The sequence below is a fragment of the Schistocerca nitens genome, chromosome 2 (genome assembly GCF_023898315.1).
Source record: "Schistocerca nitens isolate TAMUIC-IGC-003100 chromosome 2, iqSchNite1.1, whole genome shotgun sequence".
In the NCBI taxonomy this organism is placed as follows: Eukaryota; Metazoa; Arthropoda; class Insecta; order Orthoptera; family Acrididae; genus Schistocerca; species Schistocerca nitens.
The window spans coordinates 486,347,563-486,374,839 of record NC_064615.1 but is presented as its reverse complement, the minus strand read 5'-3'; the positions used below and the strand labels follow the sequence as shown (position 1 = coordinate 486,374,839).

Here is a 27,277-nt window from a genome sequence, read left to right as displayed (position 1 = left end):
GGGTGTCGTTGCAGTCCATCAGGTGATGGAAAAAGTAGATGCATCCTCAGTGCCCAAAGACACTCTTTTTCTCACTTTTGATAGAAAGGTTCTTCGTCAGAGATCAAAGCAGGCTATCAAATTGTTATAGTATGACCATACATTCCAAACCAGATGCACTGCTACTAGTGTTATCACTACAACCACACTTGAGAGTCCTGTCAACACCCAGCCAAATGTGTAACTTGTGATAGGATGCTCACAAGGGCAATTAAGCACCTCCTTCTCCCCCCCTGTAGCAACAACAATGGTGACCACGCCACCTCCTCCCGGGATTGTCCCATGTATCTCAATGAGTGGACTGTCCAGGAGATCCAGGTGAAGAAAAAAGTGCCTTATCCAGTCGCTCTTAAGTTATTGATTAGTCGGAAACCCTGTATTCTACCATCTGTCACCTACAGTACTGTTCTTGCTACATCTCGCTCCACAAAGGACATGTCCACGCAGACATCGATTTCAGATTTAGCATTGCAGTTGTGAAATCGCCCACTGTCATGGTAGCATCGTCATCTCCTTGTCTAGCTGTGCAACAAGCACCAAACTTTCATCTCACAGGCGAAGTCACCTCTACACAACTGGCAGGCCAGAAAGGACAGAAAGAATACTCCAGTGAAGACTTCCTACAGCCCTTCAGCCAACAAACATCAGAGTCTATGTCTGCCAATCAGAAAGGCTCCAAGAGGGCAAGTCCTTTGCCGACTTGGAGATCCTCTTCGACGGTGTTACCACGTGATACCCTCCGTGTTGCCGGTGCGCACCACCAACTGTTTTTCTGCCCTGGACTCCACAGATCAACAGAGGGAGAATGCCAACACCTCTGTCGATCTCATAGAGCAGGATCCTCCAGCATCTGCACCATGTAGCAGTGGGTCTTTGAAGGCTGGCTTCTTGCAGCCACCGAGTTGACCAAACTTCATTTTTCCACTCCTCCCCTTTCCTTGTAATGACTCTTCTCCAAAGGAACATTTGCACCCTTTGACCCAAAAAGAGGACTTATGACTGCTCGTAGAATCGCAGCGTCCACTTGTTCTCTGCCTCCAGGAAACGAAATTGCAGCCTCGCGATGCTTTGAGCTCTCGCATTTCTTCCTGGTCCACTTTGACCTTTGTATGAAAATGAAATTTATTGGACTCGGATGGCTTGTGGCGCTAGTTTGCACGTTAGAGAACGAGGACAGAAGCATAAAACAATGCAAAAAAAGTGTCAGTCCTAAAAATGTGATTATGTGATACAGAAGGGGAATTTCACACACTGTACAAGGAACTCACAGAAGAAGACTGCATTTTATACCGTATGGAGTATAAGACGCACCTTAATTTTTAAGCAGTTTTTAAAAAAATAATGTTTTTACCCATTTTGTTATTAGACTGCAAAGCCAGACTTAAAATAAAAATAAAAATGTTGTTTATGAAACCGAATTGATCTTTAAAATCCCTGATAATCATCATCTGAACTTTCTACTCCTCCTCCTCCTCCTCCTCCTCCTCCTCCTCTTCCTCATTGTCCTCTTCATATATAAGATGGTCTTCACTGCCATTGAGAGTGTTCTTTATGTTGCACTTCTTGAAAGATTTAATAATAATATTTTCTCTCATTCCAGACCATGACTGTTTCATCCTCTGTCACACTTGTGTGATTGTTGGTCATTTTAAAGCTCCCTTCAGTCTGAATTCATGGTGGATTTCATCCATCATCCATTTGTTCCATATCTCTGTCATATACACTTGAAATGATTTATTTATCGAGACATTAAAAGATTGCAATTGTGAAGTCATTCCTCTCAGAATAACAGCAAGCTCTGTATTCCAATGCCTCAGTTTCTCTTTCACAGATTTTGTTCTAATGTCTACTAAACTGATCTAGCACAAGAAGAGAACTTTTCTTCAATAAAATATCTTTCCTTCTCTCCCACACTCTGCTGTTCCATAATTTCATGCCAGTCTCATCCACCCAACCCTCATCATGTACATGAACGACAACACATGGCAGTATTTCAGAAGGTATTGACATTCTTTTTGCACTTGAAAATCATCATTGGTTTAAGTTTAGTAATGTCAGCACAACATGAAAGGACAGTGGTGTAGTGCATTTTTTATTTCATGTCCACTTTTTTTTACAGTTGTAGCACCTTTCATGACAACAGTTCTGTTACTTGGTACATTAAATGTTGGAGGAGTTTAATCTATATTCACTATGTGGCTTAGTTCCACCTGGGTTTTCTTTCGATGTTGAATAATAAAACAGTGGAAAGATAAAATATTATCTTCATTCTCTTATGGAATTTTCTGAGATATTTTGGGTTTGGTTCGCATAATAAGGCAATGATGCTTCATAAACCTGTAGCACCAACCAACTCTACCCTTAAAGTCAATTAAGTTCCACTGTAGCATATAGCTTATGAGCATGTATTTGACTCATTTTTGTATTAATTCCAGTGCCATTTTGATGGTGTTCTTCAATACATTTCAGCACATCATCTTCTAGTTTTAGCCATTACGCATTCTGTCCTCTATTTGCACATTTTGTCTTTCTCATTTTTTTTTTCAGTTTTTCTTTACTAGCCCGCCAGTTGCAAATAGTTTTTTTCTGTTCGTGGAGGGCCGAAAGGCTCTCTGCTGCTCTGTTTCCATGCTCTTCTGCATATGCTATTACCTTCAATTCATAGCCCACATCATATGAATACCTTTTATTTTTTTCCATTACAAAACTAGCTACTAACAATAATATTGTACTGTTACTGATAACATACATCACTTTCAGTTCAAGTTCACTGGAACCGTAGACTGGAATGGTGTTCTGAGTTTGTGGATGGCGTGGTAGATGGGAGACAGTGTTAGCAAGCTTGTGAATCCTCACAACTTATGTTTGTCGCGTCAGTGCACTGCTGCTGCCAGTTAAAACTAGTGTCATCAGAAAGAGAGAGGTTTCCTAAGGCATCGAATATATGGCCATTTTAAGACTGGTAGGAATTTTAAATCAGACATAGGACATTTTTATATTAATTTTGAGTATAAGACACACCTGAATTTTGGAGGCAATTTTTCAAAGAAAAAATGTCACGTAGTCCATAAAATATGGTAGAAAATCAAAGAATCAGTTTTTGCATTTGTTACGTCAAATTGCATCCAGAATTAGTAAAAGGAACACTGTGTAATGAGCTCCCATCACATGCCATGAAAAATTGGTTTGTTTAAAGTTAAGTTTAGTGCCAGTTCAGTGCATGTTTTTATGCAATAGCCATATCTGCGTCAATACCTTTCCCTTCAAAATTTATAGGTTTTCTTTACATCTTGTATTTGACTTTTAATGGCTCAAGTGCTGTATTTGTTTTGGAGTTAATGAAACCACATAAATGTTGACCACTGACACTTGCAAAACTGTTTCACGCTCAATGAAGAGAGCTACTTAACAATAAATAAGCATGCCACAAACATATATTTAAACAAACAGCTCTAATACTTGATATATATACTTCACAAAAAAAAAAAAAAACATTGTACTTCTGTTGCATTGAAACATTACAAAGCCCTGACAGGTTACGAATAAATTCCTGTTTCTGATCAATCTGATTCTACCCACAGTAATTTTTTCACTTCAAGTTGCAGCCATATTGCAATCCATTTCATTGTAAAATATTAAATACTGTACCAGTACGTATAAAAATCCAGTTATAAATGTAGTAGATGCCAAGTAATGCAGTACGCGCATGAGTCAGACTGCTTCCTCTTTGCTTCAATTAATCTTTCATCATTTATTGTAAACTTACAAATGTTAACAAAGTGAATCAATTTAGAACAAATAACAAAAATAACAAACAACTAATATCAGCCAAAAAAACACTAAGAAATGAAATGTGGAAATGAGCACATAGCCGTGGATCAGGAGAAAATGAACTTGGTGGCCATATGATCAACAATGGTCAGACACTTGCCCACATCAACCTTCAAAATTTTCTTCGTGGGAAACTTTGGTGGAGATGCGATGGCGCTGGACAGGACAGCCAATGTGGGTGCCGCCATATGAAAATCATTGCAGAATATTTTTACGGGATGTGACGTGATGGCCAGTGTGAATTGGCCTTACTTCTGAGGGTATTGGTGGCTCACTCTTAAGGTATTAGTTTGAATGGGTTGGCTAAGGTATCCTTTGTGTCCTAACCTGTTGTTGGCAGTTCTTTTGCCTCCATGTCCAAAAATGGTAATGTATCATTGTTTTCGGCTTCTTGCATGAGTTGTTTGTAGGCTATTTAAATGCCAAAGGAAGTTTCCCGACTCTGTTTCCCATGTGGCCAGGTAACAAATGTGTCATGTACGTGCCATAGCCAACAATAGGGCATAATGGTACCGAATAATTATGACAACAACATTAAAAGAAAGGCAGCTAAGACCAAAAAGAATAAAACAAGAGAAGGAGGCGAGGAAGAGAAGCTTCCGCTACTGCACATATGTGAAGGGTGCCATTGAACAGCTAGGCCATGTCCTATGCCGACCAGGTATCAACAAATTTTCCGTAACTGCCACAGACCTTAATACTGCAGGAGAGTTTGAGCAACAATGCGAGTGTGGAGCTGCCTATATCGGGGAGACAAGGAGGCCAGTCAGCACACAAGTATCAGAACAACTCTACATATGATTAGCACAGCACAAATTTAGTGATAGCGGAACACCAACAGGGCTGTGGGCAACCCATAATGTTCCTGGAAGCCCTATACTCGCAAAAGAGTTGTGGATAAGCCAACACAAAATATGAGAGGTGACTGAAATTATTTAGTAGACTGACAACATTAAGAGAGAGGATGGCTACAAACCTCCAGCATCCTGGCTGCCAACTATCATAGGCCGACAGGCTGGGAGTGGTCGTGGGGTAGAAACTCACTGGGCACAGATGAACAGCCTAAAGAAACAGCTATATAGCAACTAACAGGTTATTTCCACACACAGCAGAAAGAAAACATGCCCATCAGAATCCAAGTGCAGATTTGCAGGCAGGTGCCTATCATCGACAAGCAAGATAGTCCACAAATGGCTTCCTCCTGCCCTCTCCCTCGTCATGACTAACCTGTTGTATTGTAAGGCCAATCAAGTTCCAGAAATTTGGTATATTAATACCGATTGTTAGCAATAAATCAGTAAAACCAGTCTTGCCCTGAAGAAAACACTTATAATGTGGCCAAAATGTCAGTTTTGTTGTAAAGTATTTTATTTTGTACAGTGATGTGGTAGAACACCCAGAAGAATTTTAATCATACTGAACATTTATGCTTAATTGAAGCAGGTAAATACATCAGCATGCATTTTACTCCCTTGAGAGGATGTGTGAAATATCTAGGCCTTCAAATAAACAGTATACTCTGATGAATCTGTCGTGAAGTCCATGTCAAAGATAAGTGTGAAAGCTATTTGAACATACTTTGTGCCAGAAAGTGAAACACATGGGATGTGGGTCAAAGATAAGTGTGAAAGCTCTCTGAACATACTTCGTGCCACAAAGTGAAACACATGGAATGTGGATCCTTACATATGTATCATGCACTGCTGCGACCTCATCTAGATTATGCCTGCATGTTTTACAGGATAGCCTCTAGAAAGCTGCTGCAGGTGCTTCATAGATACCAATACAAACCTCTATGATTACGCATAGTAGTTCCGGGATACACCCCAATGAACACACTGTTATTCAAAACAGTGGAAGCACTCTTATCACTACATAGACAATATCTCAGTTGAAAATTTATTCAGAAACAGCTACAACACTTTGGGGATGTGCTGACAAACAAAGTCTGTGACCTTATAGAGCAACACTGCACTAACTGTTACTGGATATGCAAATCAATATGACCACTTGTGGAGGCACTTTCATCACTGAGCATTACCAACACCTCGTTCAAAGAACGCGACTGCTACCAAGAGTATGAACTTATCAACCAGGTACTAGACATACACAGCAATCTAAACTACTCAGAGGACCCAATAATGAATAACAGCAATTTAGAAAGCCTTCATCATGTGTGTGTGTACTGACAGATCTAAAGGCAAGGACTGCGTCGGCTGCGCCTATGTTGATATTAAAAATAACAAGAGTGAACTACTTCGTCTACAAAAGAAGTTTCAATTTTCACAGCTGAACTCTTAGCAATTGACAGACCAATAATTTATGGCATGATCATAATGGCTGACCATTTTGTCGTACTGAAGGACAGCTGTTCTTAGAGAAAACACTTAATTTATTTGGTAAGTAGAAGGGGAAGTGTTACCTTACATACAGAAGAGCTGCTGCTGTATCAGAGCCGTTGTTGTTGTTGTGGTCTTCAGTCCTGAGACTGGTTTGATGCAGCTCTCCATGCTACTCTATCCTGTGCAAGCTTCTTCATCTCCCAGTACCTACTGCAACCTACATCCTTCTGAATCTGCTTGGTGTATTCATCTCTTGGTCTCCCTCTATGATTTTTACCCTCCACGCTGCCCTCCAATGCTAAATTGCTGATCCCTTGATGCCTCAGAACATGTCCTACCAATCGATCCCTTCTTCTAGTCAAGTTGTGCCACAAACTCCTCTTCTCCCCAATTCTATTCAATACCTCCTCATTAGTTATGTGATCTACCCATCTAATCTTCAGCATTCTTCTGTAGCACCACATTTCGAAAGCTTCTATTCTCTTCTTGTCCAAACTATTTATCGTCCATGTTTCACTTCCATACATGGCTACACTCCATACAAATACTTTCAGAAACGACTTCCTGACACTTAAATCTATACTCGATGTTAACAAATTTCTCTTCTTCAGAAACGATTTCCTTGCCATTGCCAGTCTACATTTGATATCCTCTCTACTTCGACCATCATCAGTTATCTTGCTCCCCAAATAGCAAAACTCCTTTACTACTTTAAGTGTCTCATTTCCTAATCTAATACCCTCAGCATCTCCCGACTTAATTCGACTACATTCCATTATCCTCATTTTGCTTTTGTTGATGTTCATCTTATATCCTCCTTTCAAGACACTATCCATTCCGTTCAACTGCTCTTCCAAGTCCTTTGCTGTCTCTGACAGAATTACAATGTTATCGGCGAACCTCAAGGTTTTTATTTCTTCTCCATGGATTTTAATACCTACTCCGAATTTTTCTTTTGTTTCCTTCACTGCTTGCTCAATATACAGATTGAATAACATCGGGGAGAGGCTACAACCCTGTCTCGCTCCCTTCCCAACCACTGCTTCCCTTTCATGCCCCTCAACTCTTATAATTGCCATTTGGTTTCTGTACAAATTGTAAATAGCTTTTCGTTCCCTTAATTTTACCCCTGCCACCTTCAGAATCTGAAAGAGAGTATTCCAGTCAACATTGTCAAAAGCTTTCTCTAAGTCTACAAATGCTAGAAACGTAGGTTTGCCTTTCCTTAATCTAGCTTCCAAGATAAGTTGTAGGGTCAGTATTGCCTCATGTGTTCCAATATTTCTACGGAATCCAAACTGATCTTCCCCGAGGTCGGCTTCTACTAGTTTTTCCATTCGTCTGTAAAGAATTTGTGTTAGTATTTTGCAGCCGTGACTTATTAAACTGATAGTTCTGTAATTTTCACATCTGTCAACACCTGCTTTCTTTGGGATTGGAATTATTATATTCTTCTTGAAGTCTGAGGGTATTTCACCTGTCTCATACATATTGCTCACCAGATGGTAGAGTTTTGTCAGGACTGGCTCTCCCAAGGCTGTCAGTAGTTCTAATGGAATGTTATCTACTCCCGGGGCCTTGTTTCGACTTAGGTCCTTCAGTGCTCTGTCAAACTCGTCATGCAGTATCATATCTCCCATTTCATCTTTGTCTACGTCATCTTCCATTTCCATAATATTGTCCTCAGAGCTGTATGAAACTGGTAAGAGTGTCTCATTTGTGTGGATCAGGGGCCATGATGGGATTGTGGGACATCAAAAAGCTGACCAGTTGGCTAAGGCTGCAACGACAACTGGCATACAAGAGCAATGCATCCCTGTGGAAAATCTCATGGCTGTGGTTAGAGGCTTGACCAAAAGCAACAGAAACAATGATTGGGAAACTGAAGATTACTCAAAGGCACCTGGTACATGCGAATATATCTGCATTTACCAAAGGCCCAATAGTATGCTGTGAATGGGGCTCTGAACTGCAGTTTATCTGGTATAGGAACCGTGAGATAGTTTGTGAGGATCATTGACAGGTTGAAATTCATCATAGCTACCGTCAACAACATTTTTATATTTAGGAAAAAGTACATTTGTTACATCAGCTGTACAGTTGTATGTTTTGTTCTTACCAGTTCCAGTCATTAAAACCATCTTCACAGGAGAAAAGCAGTGTGGTGATGAGGCATTGAAGTCCATGAAGTCCTTCTTGTCAGTCAAACATACCAGAATGATGTCTGTTACTGCCCAGGACAGCTTTTGACCTGAACATCGTGACCCTTCCCCTGCTTCCTTTACTTTCAATTACGATGGGGAAAGGGGCCGTTGAAAGGCCCTCTGCTTTTGGAGGCCCTTCTCAACACTCACTGCAAAATGTTGCTGGTCTCTTCTGTAATAGCTTCTGTGTTTTCATAGCTGCTATGTCTTCACTCATTTTGCTTTGGCATCTACAGGTGCTGGTTAGGGATAGTAATATGCTAGATATTGTTTGTTTCAACCTTGGGAACAGGTTTCTGCACCAAGGAAGCTAAGAATGGCAAAGACGAGTGTTTTGTTGTCTTATATTCATTTTTGGCACCTGCTTATGGGATCTGCTTGGTCACTTTGATTTCCTGCATGTTGCATTCCTCAGCAAGAACAGGACAGTCTCGGCTCCAGACTGGGTGACTGCCAGAGCATTCGAAGTGTCAGCCAGAGCATTTGATGCACATTGCTGGAAATGGGTAATTGGTCCCAGCTTCATGGGCTGCCTTTCCACACTTCAGACTTCTCAATTTCTTCATTATTCCTTCACATCCTATCCACTATCTCCTGTGATGCCCATTCTTGTTTAAGTCCTGCAATGTCAATGTCCATATCGTCACGGCATGTGACCTACTCTTGCTTGAGCTGAGGAAGTTAAGCAACTCAATAATTATGTCATAAGTCACACAATTTTTTGTGACTTCCTAAAAAGTTCTACCTGCTTTGCCCTGTTAGTCTCAACAGATAAAGGAGAATTAGTAACTGCTTAACAGATTTAATGGATGAGTGGGTGTGGGTACTCCCAGATAGTACACCTATCATGCTGGAAGTTGATAAGTTTGAATTTCATCTCAGTCCCATGAGCAGCATGGGTCATTCCACGCCAAGTGCTGTAGAGGTTCCCACATCACCATCACAGATTTTGTGTGAACATTCATATATGTTCCCAATAAATATTGATAAAGTTTCACAATTACGAGTTTAGTACTTCCAGAGATATAGTAATTTTTTTGGCCCCATGGTGCAGCTATCATCAGTGCACCCATGAGTTTTCGTCAACTTTGAGACATAATATATCTTGAAAGAAACAAAACTAGGCCATCTTGTACAACTTTTTGTGCTCTGTTAAGTGAAATAATGAAAAAAGTTTTCCTGAACAATTTTAATATGCAAACTTTGAAAGCAAAGTCTGCCAAAAAATAGGCACTCAAAAAAATGTGAAGTTTAGCTTGTTATATCTCCAGAAGTAATTATGGGATGAATTTGGATGCATGCATGTAATAACTTACCAATACAAGGTCTTAGAATATAAAATTTCATTCTCCTACTCCATTTCAGTGATTTACAAATTAAGGGCAAAGTTCACGATTTTTCTAAAAATGCCAGAAATGGTTACTTTTGGCCCACTTTTACAAACAAGTCTCCTGAAAATTTTTAAATCGTTTTTATTAAATTATGTTCTAAATCATGAAAAACTAGATTTTGTTTTGCAGTGTGAGTATCTAAGGCCCTAAAAAATGACGACAAGATGGAGGTGCATTGAAGACGGGCCAGTATTGTACTGGTACTGAAATTAAATCTGATGTCGTTCACTAGGTTCTTCAGTCATTCAGTACTTTTTGGGGAAGGCAGTATCAAAACTATTGAGGACTAGGAAGTGAGATAAAGTCTGAATAATTCGAGTAACTTGATAAGAGGAGTGTCTTTTGTCATGACTTGTTGGGATATATTTCTGCCTGTTTTTCTGCTGTAACTGGTTACAAATCTTACAGTTTAACTGTGCATTACCAAGGCAGTGGGAATCATGGTAGGAAAACTATTGCGTGAGAGCTGCAGCACACATCGTATAAATAGCCTTCAGGTTTTAGACCATTGTCACATTGTGTAAATTTGTTTGAAGTTCACAGCAGTCTGCCTGACATTTTTGGAATATTTTCATATTACAGAAAATTATTTATATGTCATTTTATTGTTTAATGCTATTGATGTACTAGTTGAATTACAGCTTAAGGTATAGCATACTGTGTGTTAGTAGTTTATGTGCAATATAAATGTACTGGTGAAAAATTTGTTTTACTTTAAGCTTAGTACTCCTTTGAAGGCCATAAGGATACTTTATTTTTGATACTGGCTGTTGACAAAAGAACAGTTGAACAGGTTTATGCTTTCTCTGTGAGAGTGTGTTCTGTTCCAAACTTCAAATCTTTGACTATAACAGATTGGAGGTGGGACGGTTCAGGAGACAGCCTCTTGCTGACCTGACTATTTCTCACCTTATTCCTACTGATATTCATTACAGTTTTGGTCTTTTCATCTTTACTATTGCAATTGTTCCAGCTAGAAGGCATTATTTATTTCACTACAATCTTAGCCCTTCATGGGGTTGAAAGAGGGACAGATGACACTGCCCCCTCTCTCTCTCTCCCTCCCCTTACCACACTGCCCTTCCCCCCCCCCCCTCCCCCTTCCAACCAATCAAAATTTATCCAGTTAGATGTGACTCATTTATCTCACAAATACAACTTCTTGGTACATGCTCTAATAATTAAATTTTATACAGTAATCCATATTAGTGCTTGAATCTTTGTGATATGCCGTCAGGTATAAGAATGTCACATCCGGAAGAAATGTGAAGAAAGCACAGGTGTGTAGCCAGCCTCCTTTCTGTGAAGAGAACATCTCTCTTTCTTATTATACCACTTCATTTTCAGCATGTTTTTGTAACACCACATCTCACTTTCCCATTTCCAGTTTCCCCATAATCTGTGATGTGAATGCATACAGTGCTATAGTGCAGATGTACATTATTAGAGATTTCTTCCTCAAATTCAGGCGTATGTTAAATGTTGTTAGATTTCTTTTGGCAATAAATTCTTTCTTTGCCTGTCGCATTCCCACTCCCTTCCGCCCCCATATTGTTGCTTAATACAGTACATTGAAAATAAAGGGAAAAAAAATGAGACTGAGTTACATGTGGCACAAGAAAAGGTGTTTTGGCTCAGTCCAGAACACTTCATGGCAACTGCCTCATTTTTCCATTACCGCTGCTACCTAGCAGTAGTTGTATCATAATTAAGTGGTGAAGCTAAATGTTGCAAGTTGTGTTGGCAACACCGATCCTGGATTATGTCAGCATTTCCTCTCCCACGTCTCCCCTCTCCACAATGGCCTAGAATACTCCATTAATTCTGCCACCACCTATGGTACAAACCATCTGTCTGTTAAGCCACTTATAACTTGTTTAGTCACATCAAGTGTCAATAGGAAGAAAACGGGACAAAGTCAAGTGAGATGTCGAGTAAGAACTTAGAATTGAGGTAAACCTTAATAGGAAGAAATATAAAATAGGGGAATTTTGAGCATTGATCTTACGGGCTTTTTCACAGGGGCTACAAATTTATGGTGCAGAATCATGAAAAATATAAAATCGGAGAATGTAAAATTGAAGTTCCACTATATATAACAAAAACTATGAACTGAAATGTAAGTTGTTGAAGTATGTTCGCACCATAAACAACAGCACCCTTTTCTTGAGTATACTGGAGAACGTTGAACACACTTGTAATGCCATATAACAATTAAAACAAAGAAAAAGAAGCAAAAATGCTTACAGGCCAGCGAATATACTTAAAACACCCCATAAAAGCATAAACACACACATCAATTCTGCCATGTCTTGTAAATCTCACAGGTACTAAATTTAATCATGAAGAAACACAGCTACTATGGAAAGGTTTAAAACAGAATTTAAACACAGAAGTAAATGAACATTGTATAGAAAATTTGATCTTACAATCTGAGAACATACAGTGTCAATAGCACAGGAAGGACACAAGCACCATGAAAGTAGATCTAGCAGCAGAATTAATAGGCAAAGAAATGAAAAACATCATAGATACCAGACATGAACACGATGTAACAACAGAGACAGCCACAGAGTGTAAGAAACTGAAAACCCTTAGAGTAAAAGCACTTAGAGAAAACATAATCACGACGAAGATGGGCTAGGAGAATACAGTAGTTCTCATGTATAAACAAGAGTACATCAAGAATTCACTACACATGGTAAAATCACAAAAGTAAAGTCAAATCTTACACAAAAATTAAAAATGCACTGAAGACTCTAATAGGCCACAACTAGAAGATATACAAGAAGCTTATATGGCACATATGTAACCAAATACTTCAAAACTCAGGCGCCAACAAAAAATCCTTAAAGTAAACAAGCCCTCTAAGCCAGTTGTACATTACAAAAAAAGCATCTACATACCCCTCACCATTGCTATGTTTAACACATTCACATGACAGTGCAGAACACAAGATGGTAATACAGTGGAAAACAGAAGAACCAATGAAAGACATTTATTCCTTATGATACACCTGTGTTGACATCCTTTGTTGTATAAAATAAGCACACCATAATTCCAGTCAAGGAAACACTCAAGTAATAGAACAAGACTTAGATCCTTAAAGTCAATTACCACAGGAACATGTCTTCGAGATAAGCACACTCCTACACCTTATTACTGCCCAAAACTTCTTTGAACCTAATAAAGCATTACTCTTATAAGAGGAATGATTGCCAAAGGCGTTCCCCATTTCTGGACAGTTAGCAAATATTTTCATAGAGCAAAACAGAGGAAAGAATATTTCAGCAAATAGTACCAGGCAAATACGTACAATCTGCTATACATGGATGTCATTGTGTGCCTACTAGATGAACCAGAAATGAAGGTTCATTCAGTATTCACAGAACATCTCAGACAATAAAGGCCCCACCCTGCCACAATATAAAAATACCAGATTCAGTACCTAAAGACATCTAACACTAAACAAAAACTTTCAAATTTGAAAGGCAGAAACACCGAGTGACCAAAGAAATATTAGCAACCAAATGCTATTTAAGCCAATAAAACATGGAAGATAAATAACAAACCCTGTAGCCAGCAGTGAAACTGTATCACATAAATCAACATACCCACTTATGATCCCTCACCACAGTACCGTAAAAGTAAAACAAGCACTCTCTCTGTCTCCCTCCCTCCGTCCCTCCCTCCCTCCCTCCCTCCCTCCCTCCCTCTCCCCCTGTAATAAAAAAGTAATTGTTTACAGTCTTGGCAAAAATAACTGTAAGAAGAGCCACAGTGTTATAGTTACCACTGAAAGTACTTTAAAATAAGGCGAAAGATGCTGCTCTAATAAGTCTTGTATTACAGTTGCAGAAGACCATATGGTGGTTGGATATGGGTGTGTGTGCGAGTGTATACCTGTCCTTTTTTCCCCCTAAGGTAAGTTTTTCCGCTCCCGGGATTGGAATGACTCCTTACCCTCTCCCTTAAAACCCACATCCTTTTGTCTTTCCCTCTCCTTCCCTCTTTCCTGATGAAGCAACCGTTTGTTGCGAAAGCTAGAATTTTGTGTGTATGATTGTGTTTGTTTTTGTGTCTATCGATCTGCCAGCGCTTTCGTATGGTAAGTCACATCATCTTTGTTTTTAGATATATTTTTCCTGCGTGCAATGTTTCCCTCTATTATATATATATATATATATATATATATATATATATATATATATATATATATATATATATATATATATAACAAAGATGATATGAATATAACAGAGGGAAACATTCCACGTGGAAAAAATATATCTAAAAAGAAAGATGATGAGACTTACCAAACAAAAGCGCTGGCAGGTCGATAGACACACAAACAAACACAAATATACACACAAAATTCAAGCTTTCGCAACAAACTGTTGCCTCATCAGGAAAGAGGGGAGGAGAGGGAAAGACGAAAGGATGTGGGTTTTAAGGGAGAGGGTAAGGAGTCATTCCAATCCCAGGAGCGGAAAGACTTACCTTAGGGGGAAAAAAGGACAGGTATACACTCGCACACACACACATATCCATCCACACATACATGTGTGGATGGATATGTGTTTGTGTGCGAGTGTATACCTGTCCTTTTTTCCCCCTAAGGTAAGTCTTACACATACATGTGTGGATGGATATGTGTGTGTGTGCGTGAGTGTATACCTGTCCTTTTTTCCCCCTAAGGTAAGTCTTTCCGCTCCCGGGATTGGAATGACTCCTTACCCTCTCCCTTAAAACCCACATCCTTTCGTCTTGCCCTCTCCTTCCCTCTTTCCTGATGAGGCAACAGTTTGTTGCGAAAGCTTGAATTTTGTGTGTATATTTGTGTTTGTTTGTGTGTCTATCGACCTGCCAGTGCTTTTGTTTGGTAAGTCTCATCATCTTTCTTTTTAGATATAAAAACAAAGATGATGTGACTTACCGAACGAAAGCGCTGGCAGGTCGATAGACACACAAACAAACACAAACACACACACACAAAATTCTATATATATATATATATATATATATATCATATTACATGTAAAACTGCAGCTGTGGAACCGAGGCCCGAAATACAATATGTTCTGACATTCTATGCTCTGGCTCATTGAATGTTACCCCTTCATTGGTTATGCAATATTTTTCTTACGGCTACCTCCTGTTTGGCAACCTCTTCCCGTAGATCATAACGGGAGACTAATATGACATCTTTATCTGTGTAATTACAAGCCACATTTCGTGTGAATACAATTTATGTGTCTGTGTTGTAGAGGTTTTTCAATGCCTTTGGTATCATGCTATTGATCATTTCCAATTCTTGCATTTGCTCCTCTGCTGTTTCGACAAGACTGTTGGTAGTGTGAATCAATAACCAAATCTAATCACTGGCTGGGATTGAATTTGGGCTCAAAGACCTTTGAATTAGTACTCCTACATAGTCATTGACATAGCACGTAAGTGGAGGGGTTTACCTGTGTGTGTTTTTTGGTGTGTACGGGGGAGGGGAAGTAGGGAGGTTTCTGCATGAGAAGTCAAAGTCCGGTTGTAACAGTGGTTCAGATACTTCCACAAGTATTTAAAGCTGGTTAGTTTGGTCATTTTTAATTATGTTTGTATAGAGATTAATTGTGTAGCATAGTGCTTAAGTGTAAGACCACAAATATTTAACCCTCAATCTTCAAATTTTTTCCCATTTTTTGCTTCTTTCACTCCTGCTAGTGATATTTATAAGTGAAAAGTCACAAGTTGCACCATGGTTTGGAGATCATACAAAAGTGTAGGTCCTCCTGGAACTACCTTGATTAGCCACTTCAAAAGTATGAGGAAGACCACACCCAGTGAAGTTCAGTGAATGGAGCTGTTAATATTAAATTCATTAGTTTCATAATATAATGTTTTTATTGCAGAACTATTTTGTCAGCAGTGCACTCCTAATTAATAATTTATCTTTGTATTATCTTCCTTCTACAGGTGATTGATGTGACAGTTTGGGATATACGAGGCGTAATGGGTCCATCAGAAGATAGTGTTCACAGGATACATGAAGATAATGAAGTTGAAAATGACACACTATCAACAGATTGTTCTGTGAACTGCGTTCTCACACTTGACCCTAAATATTCAGATATTATTTCCGATAATTTTTTTGAATCCTCATCTCTTGAGAATGCCAAAGAAGTCAGCATTATTGATACAGAACTTGAAGTAAGTTATCCTTTTGTTAACGTGGCTCTTCAATAGATTGTACTGTGTTAAGAGATGGTTGTGCTACAGGCCTTTGTACCATTTTCATATCTGGATGAAAATTAATACATAAGTATTTGTTGCTCACAGTGTAGCAACAGGTACTTACTTGTGTGTTCCATCAAGTGTTTACCGAGCGAGGTGGCGCAGTGGTTAGACACTGGACTCGCATTCGGGAGGACGACGGTTCAATCCCGCGTCCGGCCATCCTGATTTAGGTTTTCCGTGATTTCCCTAAATCGCTCCAGGCAAATGCCGGGATGGTTCCTTTCAAAGGGCACGGCCGACTTCCTTCCCCATCCTTCCCTAATCCGATGAGACCGATGACCTCGCTGTCTGGTCTCCTTCCCCAAACCAACCAACCGTCAAGTGTTCAGTACATATTCAAAACCAGTGGGTGTTTTCCTGCATGTGCCCCATTTTAAAACATATAGAAATTTAATAAAACACTAATAAATTGACGGTCGCAGGTTCAAATCCTGCCTCGGGCATGGATGTGTGTGATGTCCTTAGGTTAGTTAGGTTTAAGTAGTTCTAAGTTGTAGAGGACTGGTGACCTCCGAAGTTAAGTCCCATAGTGCTCAGAGCCATTTGAACCACTAATAAATTTGCTAATTGTATTAACATAAGCTTCACAAAAAGGAACCTTTCAGCAAGTATTTGCTAATAGATATTTTTATTTTCAAGCTTAGCTGAACTATAATATTCTGATTTCCATTTGGCTAGAAATAGATCAGATTTTTATCAGTGATGGAATTAAATGTTAGTACAACTACATCTGGTATCTGTCATTAACACGTGAAGTGAGATGTGGAGTTAAAGAAGGGGATGTCAAATCTATTGCTAAAGACATATACAGGGTGTACATAAAGTCTGGGAACACTTTCAGTTATTTATTGCACAAGAACCAAACATGTACAGATATCATACAAACATCATTTTGAAGAGAAGCCTGAAAGGTGTGTTTTGTGTGTATACTGCCACATTGTAGTTTGGTAATTGCCAATAGTCAGCGCCAGTCACAAACATGGTGAGTTCTGGTGTTGAGCGAGCTTTCTGTGTGTTGGAGTTCAACAAAAACAAGTGCGCTAAAGCTGTTCAATGGATGTTCAGAACCAAGTAGGGTAAGATGCAACCAACAAGGCAGGCCATTTACCACTGGCACAACAAATTTGTTACGACAGGTTGCTTGTGCCTGGCAAAGAGAAGCAGGCGTCCCAGTGTGAGTGAAGTGAATGTGGTGCGCGTTGGAGAGACATTCATAAGGAGCCCAGAGAAATTGGTGCGTCGGTTATTCCTTGAATTTGAAATGGCTCCAGTGACGTTGTGGAAAGGCCTGCGGCAGAAGCTGTCTATGAAACCATTCAAATTGGAGCTAGTGCAGAAGCTCAATGACGGCAACAAAGACAAGCATTTTTAGTTTTGTTCGCAGTTGCGACAATTGAATGAGGATGGAAATGGCATTGTTGATCGCTTAATTGTTAATGACGAAGCTGCTTTTCACACTAATGGGAAAGTGAACAGGCACAATTGTCGAATCTGGGGTACAAAGCATCCACACGAATGCATTGAATTTGAGCGTGATTCCCGAAAGCTAAATTTTTTTGTGCCTTGTCACATTGAAAACTGTACAGGCCATTCTTCTTTACTGAGAGCTCTTGTCACTGGATATTCCTACTTGGACATGTTGCAGCAATGGCTGATGCCTCAAATGCAATTGGCCTCTGCGCTCATCTTTCAGCAGGATGGGGCTCCACCCCATTTTCATTGTGAAGTTCATGGGCACCTGAAATCAGCGCTGCCGCATCGATGGATCGGCCGTGCTACAGAAGGGGCAGTTGTTTCATGAAATTGCCTCCCTGATCACCAGATTTCATTTCATGTGACTTTTTTTCCGTAGGGACACACTAAAGATCTGGTGTATGTACTGCCTCTACCACGTGATGTAGCAGAGCTCCGGGAGAGAATACGGGAAGTGACTGCCACAGTCGATGATTCCACGCTGGGACGGGTGTGTCTAGAATTCGATTACCATATTGACGTCTGCTGGGTCACTCATGGTTCGCACATTGAATGTTTGTAAAAAAAAAAAAACTTTCCGAGTTTCTCTTCAAAATGTAATATGTATGACATCTGTACAATGCTTAGTTCTTGTGCAATAAATAATTAAAAGTGTTCCCAGACTTTATGTACACCCTGTATAATAGGGCAGAAACCATTTACATGTTATCTTGGATAATAAACTAGGCAAAAGATGAGATTAATTCCTACCTGTTTCAAAACATAGCACATCTTCGAAGAATGCCCTGTATTCCATTACATTCTTTAAATTCTGAATATGTGGTCACTACAGCAAAGATATTTTAAGCCTGGTTAACATTTAGTGAATCAGCATCAGTGACAATACTTGAGTGACAATGCGTAACTGAAAATGGTGGTAGAGTGTAAGCGAACAGCTGTCATTTATTGCTGACGTGCATGTCTCAAAGAACAGACGCTATTGATGATCCAACGCTGGATGAAGTACTTCAAAATTAATTTGCTGACTGTAAATTTCTTGACATTAGCTGTATTAGGTATAGATCCACTACTTAGTAGCGACATATGAAAACTTCTGCTTTATGGGAACTCTTACCTGGATTTCCCATTTATGGTGAGGTGGTCGCCTTAACCACTTAAGCTATCCGTGTGTGCTACCCAGACCCAAACTTTTGCGTGTCACGCTGTCTGCATCCTTGTCTCATAGTCCACTAACTTCCGTAGTATACAGTCACTGTAAAGAAACTTCTAAAAAAACAGAGATTACTGCCTAATACATGTAAAACAAAGCATAGAGCTATAGACAGAGAGATGGTAAATGAAATTCATGTGGTTGCTTAGAGAGCAATGCATGATGCCTTCAGTGATTTACCATAGCAGAATATTGTCAAATGATATTTCACAAAACCCAAAGAAATTCTGGTCATATTTTAAGGCTGTTTGGAAGCAAATCTAGTACTAATACAGCTGATGTTGAGGAATTCGCAGTAAATGAATTTTAAAAAATTCATTTATTAGTTTCTCCGTGTTATGAGTGTGTCCTTGATTGTGCAACTGTTCATTTAATTAATGAAAACTGCTTCAGTTGCTGTTAGCTTTGTGTCCACTACAGGTTTTGGCCATTACATTGGGCCATTTTCAAGATGTTCTGCAAACTGCCATAAATACGATAAATACATAAATATTGTACTTGTATATAATAGGATAGGATAAAACAAGGCCTACGTACTTACAGCATAAGTGCATATAGAATATAGAAACTTACATTGTGCTGTACAAGAGCAATGTCAAGTGATAAAAAAAGTTACAAGCCTGGTGACTTTAAAAAGTTATATGCCCAATAACATCATAAGAAAAATTAGTGTGTCAGCATCATAAAGGAATCCATTATATTACATTGAAAGTATGGGCATACTATATTGTTAAGAGTATTTGTGTCCAGACATATTCAAAAATATCAAGTTGCAGATTTTACCAATAGAAGCTTCAAAATAATTTTAGAGTTAATAAAAATGTAAAATAATTGCAGTGGACTGGGGATACAGTAGAGTGTAAGGTTATGTCCTCTGGCACGCAAAAATTGATCCGCAGGGAAGTTTCAAGGGTGTTAATGAATGTAGCTTACCTGCATTGTGGGCTGCTTCGAAGCATGTTTAAAAACATCTGGATACAATTACAAACTTGCAGAGTAAGATTGAAGGAAGTTATCATTAATAGTGTGGTAGATGTCCAAGAAACTGGTGTTTCTAGTTGTGCATTGATCATTAATTGTTGTTTTCTTGGATTTTTTCAGGTGGGTGTGGATTTCTAATTCTACATAAATGTCCATAAGGTTCCCTTCTTCATCAGAATACTGAGATTGTTTTCAATGCTGTGCACAAGAGAGGCACATAGTGTACAGTATCAAAAACATTCTTAATTCATCAGTCCTTCCTTCATACAGTGAAGAAGAGATACTTTATAGACATATACAAAGAAATAGAAATCTATGTCTACCTGAAAAATTCCAAGGAAAAGACACATAGCAAGCAATGCACACTTAAAGGAACAGTTTCTTGGACATCTGCTGCCCCATTTTTGGTAACTTCCTATAAAGTTCCTCCACAAGTCCATAACTATCCAGATGTTTGTAAAAATGCTTTGTAAGCAGTCCAAACTATGCTAGTGCCCCTATGGTTCCCTCTGGTTTTACTTTTGTGCTTGACTTGAGTGCCCTGCAACTGCAACTGTTTTAGACTTCTATTAAATCTAAAATTATTTAATTATTTTCAGCCTTTTATTGGTAAAACAAGCAATTTGGAATTTTTGAATACCTCTGGACACAAACCCTCTTAAAATTAAAGCATGTCAATAATTTTAAAGTAATCAAATCGGGTGCTTTGTGATGCTGACACACTAATTTTTCTCACGATGTTATTGGGCACATAACTTTTTAAAGCCACCAGACAAGCATAATGACTCTAACCCAGATTTCCCACTTATTGTGAATGGTCGCCTCACCATTAGGCTATCTGTGCACGCCTCCTGGACTGACCCCAAACTCCCACGTGACACACTGTCTTGATAGCTTAATGGTAAGGTGATGGCTTGTAATAAGTGAGAAATCCATATTCGAGTCCTGGTCCGGTGCCAGTTTTCACATGTCAGCAACAGGTAGAACATCTGTACCTAATACAGCTGATGCCACGTTGTTCGCATTCAGTGAATTTATTTCAATCTAAATTAAGCAGCTGTCAATCATCATCAGTGTAAATATCTAGAATAAGTCCCACAATTAGGCTGGATGTGTCTGGTTATATAAGGTGTGGTCTCTTGCCAATGCGGATACTAGTTTTTTACTATCTTATTAACTAGTATTGGTAGAAGCCAACACAGGCTAACACAAGTTGTTAATGACATTGTGAGGGAAGGAAAGTTGTCACTCACCATATAGCAAAGATGCTGAGTTGCGATAGGCACAACAAAAAGATTGTGGTTTCAGTTGTCTGAGACTGCAGACGTGTGTGCAAGTTGTGTGCGTGCGTGTGTGTGGGGGGTGTGTATGTTGCTGACAAAGGCCTTAATGGCCGAAAGCTATAATTGAGTGAATCTTTTTGTTGTGCCTATCGCGACTCAACATCTCCACTATATTGTGAGTGGCAGCTTTCCTTCTCTAATATTGTTACATTCGATCCTGGATTTTCCATTGTTTAATGACATTGTGAATGAGAAACATGTTAAAAATCTAATGTTTTGTGGTGCTTGTTAACACTGAATTGAATGACAAACTTTAATGAACAATAGTAAACATGGTATCCCTTCTGAGATACCAGGGTTAAAAAATAACCTATTTTAGCAACAAATTTTTTTCTGACAAACTTCACCCTCATCTACTTCAAAAACTATTAACTAAAAAGCTATAAAATTTGCAGGTTTTATATACAAGCTACTAGGCAACTAGCTCAGAAAACGGAGTACTTCATAAACTAAAAACAAGAGATGTAGCTTCTTCGGCAAGGGAGAAATGCTGTTGAGACAATATGTATTTTACACTTAAAGTGTCCTTGGGGCAAAAAGAGTGAGCTAAAATAACATAAATCCTATATAACACACACACTGCAAATTCTTCAACTATTTTGCAAAGTTCTGCAACTTTATCCCAGTTCTTCGCTGAATTACTACCCTTCAAATGCTATGACATTGTGCTCCCTTCACTTAAAGACTCTACTCTTCATGAAGTATACAAATTTATATATAGGCTATAACACATGCTACAGAAAAAAAACCAACTGATCAGCCTGTTGCTCTATCAGGCAACAGCATTTACCAATAACCACTAGGTGTTGACTGCATCACATCCTTACTTGTGTCAATAACCACTAGATGCCACTCATTTTTGTTAAATGTGTAGCAGCTTTGCCCAAGCACAAACAGCCCAAAATGGCTTTTCATTGTTTGGCACCTGAAGTACAGTTGTTTCTGTGATAAGTGTCACAAGTAAATTGAGTCATCATGCTGAATGTCTGACTAAAACTATTGAAGAAGGGGATGGAAAAGTTGAACTAAATTCATGAGATTTTCTGTCAAAGATAAAGAAAAGTAACATAAATGAATCTTCAATTCAGGGGAATGAATACTTCAGTTACTAATAAGAACTAAAAAGAGCTTGAAGCACTTGTACTTGTCCAGTTCCTGTTGATCTTACAGACTGACATTGTGGCATCTGCGCGTTCTCTGAACGAACCGTATAATTTCATTTCCATGTTTTAAAGTCTGGCCAATAAAAGTGTGAACTTAAGTTAACAAGAGTGAACAAAAACATGTGAACAATTTGTTAGGGCTATCCTCAATTCATTTATATTACTTTGTGCCTGTTCCATGAGCATTTTCACCTAGCTAATGGAAGGAAACATTGAGATTATGTGTTCAATTCTATACTGTTACTATGAAACTGCTAAGCACTAAAGAGCAGATATAAGGCATTATGAGGTTCGTATCCTTGGCTGAATGTCTCCCTTGGTATTTGTCAGGATTATTGTGGGCATTGTGTCCAAGAAGTACAGAAATACACGAACTACGAGTTATTAGCCAACACCACTTTTTTTCTATGAATACATTTATAATAACGTCCTTGCTATGCCTACCCATCATAACTGTGTCTGATGTTCTGCCACGAACAAATACGGATTTGTCAATGCTCCATTGTGAGTTGAAAAAGATATAAATCTGCATCGGAACCATGGGTGTTGGAAACTGTTCTGCCTGTGCAGGCGGCTAGCAACATGATGCAACTACTTTGTGTGTGAGGCGCTGTGGGTCTGTCGTATACTGACACCGCAGGTTGTCAGCATTCCATGATAATGTCAGCTTGCACTCATACCCACATGTGACAGCTGCATCCAAGTCTGTGACCCTTACACAGACAACATTAATGTGTATAGACAGATTTGTTTCACTTACGAAACAATGCCTGAGCATGTCTGTGTTATGTAGTTTTTGGTCGAAATTCAACAATTCGGAACAAACTTTGCTGCTAAATGTATTTGTTTCACTTATGAAACAAGTACTCATGCTGAGTAAGAGGGTAAATGAATCTTGTATGTGCCCTGCTGTTGAAACATCACAGAAACGATGGGAACAAGTGAGCAACCTGTGAACCAAATGTGACTGAATGCAATTTAATTAATGAAAACTGCTCCAGTCGCTGTTGAGAAATTTGTTGTGTCCACTGTCAATTTCAGCCTTCACGTTAGGTTATTTTCAACTGGCTGAGAAAGTTGCCATAAATGTAATATATAAATCTTTGTATGAAAATGGATGTTGGTACATCTGTTTGAAATTAATAGCCTTTGACACCAGTGAAAGTGGGCACATACAAGGTGTGATCAAAAAGTAACGGGGGAGTTTTTTAATTTTTTGGGCTCTATAAATCCAATTTTCAATTTTTTTTACCTTATTGTTACACCTGTTCGTGATGGACATTTGAATTTTCAGCTGTTTTGAATATGTAGTTCATAGTTGAAAGTTGAAAAGGTTATATGTGTTTTCAGCAGTGGGTTTTTCCTTTTGAAAAAGATAAAAAATGTGCATTACATTTTGTGTGAAAAATAGAATAAAGTGTAGCCCTGCATTTGAAATGTTAACTGTGGCTTTTGGAAAATATACTATGAGCTATGAGTAAGGCAAGAGTTAACAAGTAATATAAACATTTCAAAGAGGGCCGAGAAGACACTGAAGATAACAGCTCTGGACACTCCGGCACATCAGCTACTGACGACAATGTGGAAAACATAAAGAAAATGATTTTGGAAAATGCCAGATCACTATCAGAAGGATTGCTGATGATTTTGGCATATTCTTTTGCTCATGCCAGGTTCTCCCCCCTCCCCCTCTCCCCCTCCCCTCCCCCCAGATGTTTTGGACATGAAACATGTAGCAGTGAAGTTTGTTCCGAAATTGTTGAATTTTGATCAAAATTATATCACATAGACATGCTCAGGCTTTGCTGAATGAAGTTAAAAATGATCAAGAACTTCTAAAGAAGGTTATTAACAGATGACAGACCATGAGTGTACGCGTATGACGTCAAAACCAAGGCCCAGTTATCCCAGTGCAAAACTACCTGAAGAGCCAAGACAGAAAAAAATTCAACAAATTCTTTTCACTGTTTTCTTTGATTACAATGGGATAGTGCATCACGAGTCCCTACTTTATAGCCGTACAGTCAGTAAGGAATACTACCTGGAAGTTACGTGCTGTCTTCATGAAGCAATCTGAGGAAAACAACCAGAACTGTGGCAAAACCGCTCATGGCATGTTACTTTTTGACCACACCTCATACACTTTTTTTAGACAGGTTTTATGTTATCTACTTTGCTGTAACTTGCCACTGGATGCTACTGGAGCATATCAACACCACCACACAAGCTGAATGCATGCCTGAAGAATTCGGCTCCCTGGAAGTGTGAAGAAAATAACGCTGTTGGCTAATATGAATGCGCATTTACTTGGAGATGTTTCTGCAAAAACATTTGCCAAGCAACTTATGGATACGGGCAATAACAAACTTCCAGTTCTTTGTGAAACACAGGAAATATCATTTCCACTGAACTTCTGTCAACTTCAGTCACCATCTTGAAAAGGAAGTTTTTCCAAACTCCTGGAACGACAATTGCCTATGCGAGCAACCATCTAAGCTCCAAAGAATGACACAAAGTCGAATAGACTTCCCTTGAAAAAACAAATGCTGGATGTGATTACGGCAACAGTAGTTAATGGCGAATGTAAAGCAGAAGATATCCTGGATCCGCACATTCCAATGAATCGTACCGATTTGCCCTCCACTTTCAGTTGACGACAGTTTCCTGTGTGTCTTGCTTTTACAATGACAATGTACCAAGCTCAAGGGAAGTCACTGTGCATTGCTGGATTAAATTTAGAAAATCCATGTTCATATATGATGCTTCAATGCTTCACCAAAACCATAAGTTACTACTTAACTCCAGATAGTATTTCATAGACTCTGTGTAACAACCCCCACTGGCCAGTCCAAGTTACGCATTCATTGTCATTTTCTGTGTTGTGCCCATGTTATTATTTTTCATATCTGCACATAAATTCCAACAAACTTGGTCACAGTAGATGCTCTTTACTCTGCTGCTAATTAAAGTCACGTTTTTCATACACACATCTTTTGTTGGTCTTGTAAAAGGAAACATGCACCACTACAGTACGTAGACAGTTATTTTTTCCTTGCTTAATGCATGAATGATATAAGACAGAAGATCACTGTTATTGATGCAAAGTATCCTGCCAACATGCCCTGTATAGTGGCTTGTAGTTGTAGATGTAAAAACTTCCATGTTCAGTCACATACAAAATCAACACATCCTTCCCCCAACTTTCTCCCACCTGAGATAATGTAGTATTTCTTATAATTTCTTTCAAGCAAGATTATTTCTGCTTTTCCAGGAAATTGCCTAGTTTTAAGGGTTTTTTTTTTCATTGTTTGAGGATATAATTTTTAATATGGCTATGGACAAGAAGAAACTCACATATTATCAACAGAACAAATTGAATTGGTTTGTTTGACAGAATGGATTAATTATATTGCTGTCAAAATGCTCTCTGAAGAGCAGGGAAATAGTGCCACAGCATTTAAAATCTCTAGCCTGACAGGTTTTATGCCTTCAGATACACCTTTAGCTGACTATTTCAGCTTGCATGTGTAAACTGTAGAGTAGCCATGTCTCATTGTAATCAGTACACATTTTTAAATGAATTCAGGCAGGCAGACACCACCCGAATAGGCCTTGAAGACCCAACGGTACCGACCAGCTGCTGCGTCATCCTCAACCCTTAAGTGTCACAGAAATTAAAATTTATGTTCAGTAACACAGGCTACACGTTGCAGACTATTGAGTTTCCTGTAAAACTTGGGAAACTCTATGACTGGCTGAACTACATCATCAGTGTGATCCTTACCATGATTAATACATCGATACTACTGTATAGATTTGTGGAATTAGTGCAAAAATGTTGCAGAAACCTTCACCCCTGTATAGCAGAACATGGAATAGGAAAGATATTACCCATCATGGAATGACTTACTCTCAAAATTCTAAGATTAGTCAAACATTTTGCATTCTTACATATTATGTAATAAAGATGATTGTAAAATTAGATACGTTTCATCTTATATAAAATTATGCAGAAGTTGTTCTTCCAGCAGATCATCTAAAGTGGAAGAGAGAGGAGAAATAGTGTTGATACTTCACACAACCGTCACCACAATACACACTATTTAGGAATGGAATAAAACTCAGATGTAAATTTCGGCCATAAATAACAGTTCAAGTTTTCCACCCTCCTGCCATCATCTCATTGTAAGACAGAAGGCTCATGTACCAGTGGGAACATGAGTGGTTTAATGTGCTTAACAACAAACTACTACAGGAAGTCAAATGTACCACTAAATGTCAGCCAGTCCAATGGAAGGGAGTGATGCCCACCAGGTTAAGGATGGAAAATTGTCCAGTACCATACAGTTTCCTTCAGTGGCAGGGTAACCCATGAATATAGGAAGGTGTGGACTACCACATTCAGTGCAACACATTTTAACTACATATATTTCATATAGTCAGCCATCCGTATAACAGGCTATGTGTCTTTGATACAATTTTCCAAATGACTGGAGGATTTTAATACATACGATCCACTATTTGTGACTATAACAACGAAAGCAATCGATTTTTGACAAAATAATGTAATTGGATACATAAAAAACCTACTCACCAAGCGGCGGCAGAACACACACATAAAAGAAGGTTATAATTAGGCAAGCTTTCGGAGCCAGTCACTCCTTCTTCACGCAGAAGGGTTGAAGGAAAAGGAAGAGGGGAGAAGGAAAAGAACTGGAGAGGTCTAGGAGAAGGAGTAGATTTTGGAAAAGTCACACAGAATGAGTCAGGCAAGACTTACCAAATGGGATGAGAAGGAAAGACTGATTGCTGGGAGCTGCATCATATGAGATTTGAAAACCTGAGAATTTAAAGGTTGGAAGACAGGGTAACATGCACAAGTTAATAAGAGTGAGAAGCTAAGTGTATTATACATAACTGAAGTGGGAGGGGAACAGTGAAAACTAGACAGGTAAGAAAATGAAAAGAAAACTAAAATGGAGAGAAGATAGCAGTAGTTACTGTGAAGAAAT

The 27,277-nt window shown here is 38.9% G+C and overlaps 1 protein-coding gene across 3 annotated transcripts in view; it reads left to right on the top strand.

Annotated features, from left to right (window-relative positions):
• Nucleotides 1-27,277, top strand: part of LOC126234458 (leucine-rich repeat protein soc-2 homolog) — a 132,101-nt gene that overhangs the window by 27,382 nt on the left and 77,442 nt on the right. For all 3 annotated transcript variants that reach the window (XM_049943153.1, XM_049943152.1, XM_049943154.1), the window contains one exon: nucleotides 15,775-16,008. In XM_049943153.1, coding sequence (XP_049799110.1) covers nucleotides 15,811-16,008 — 198 coding nt within the window. In that variant the 5' untranslated portion in view covers nucleotides 15,775-15,810. The remainder of the gene's footprint in view (nucleotides 1-15,774; nucleotides 16,009-27,277) is intronic.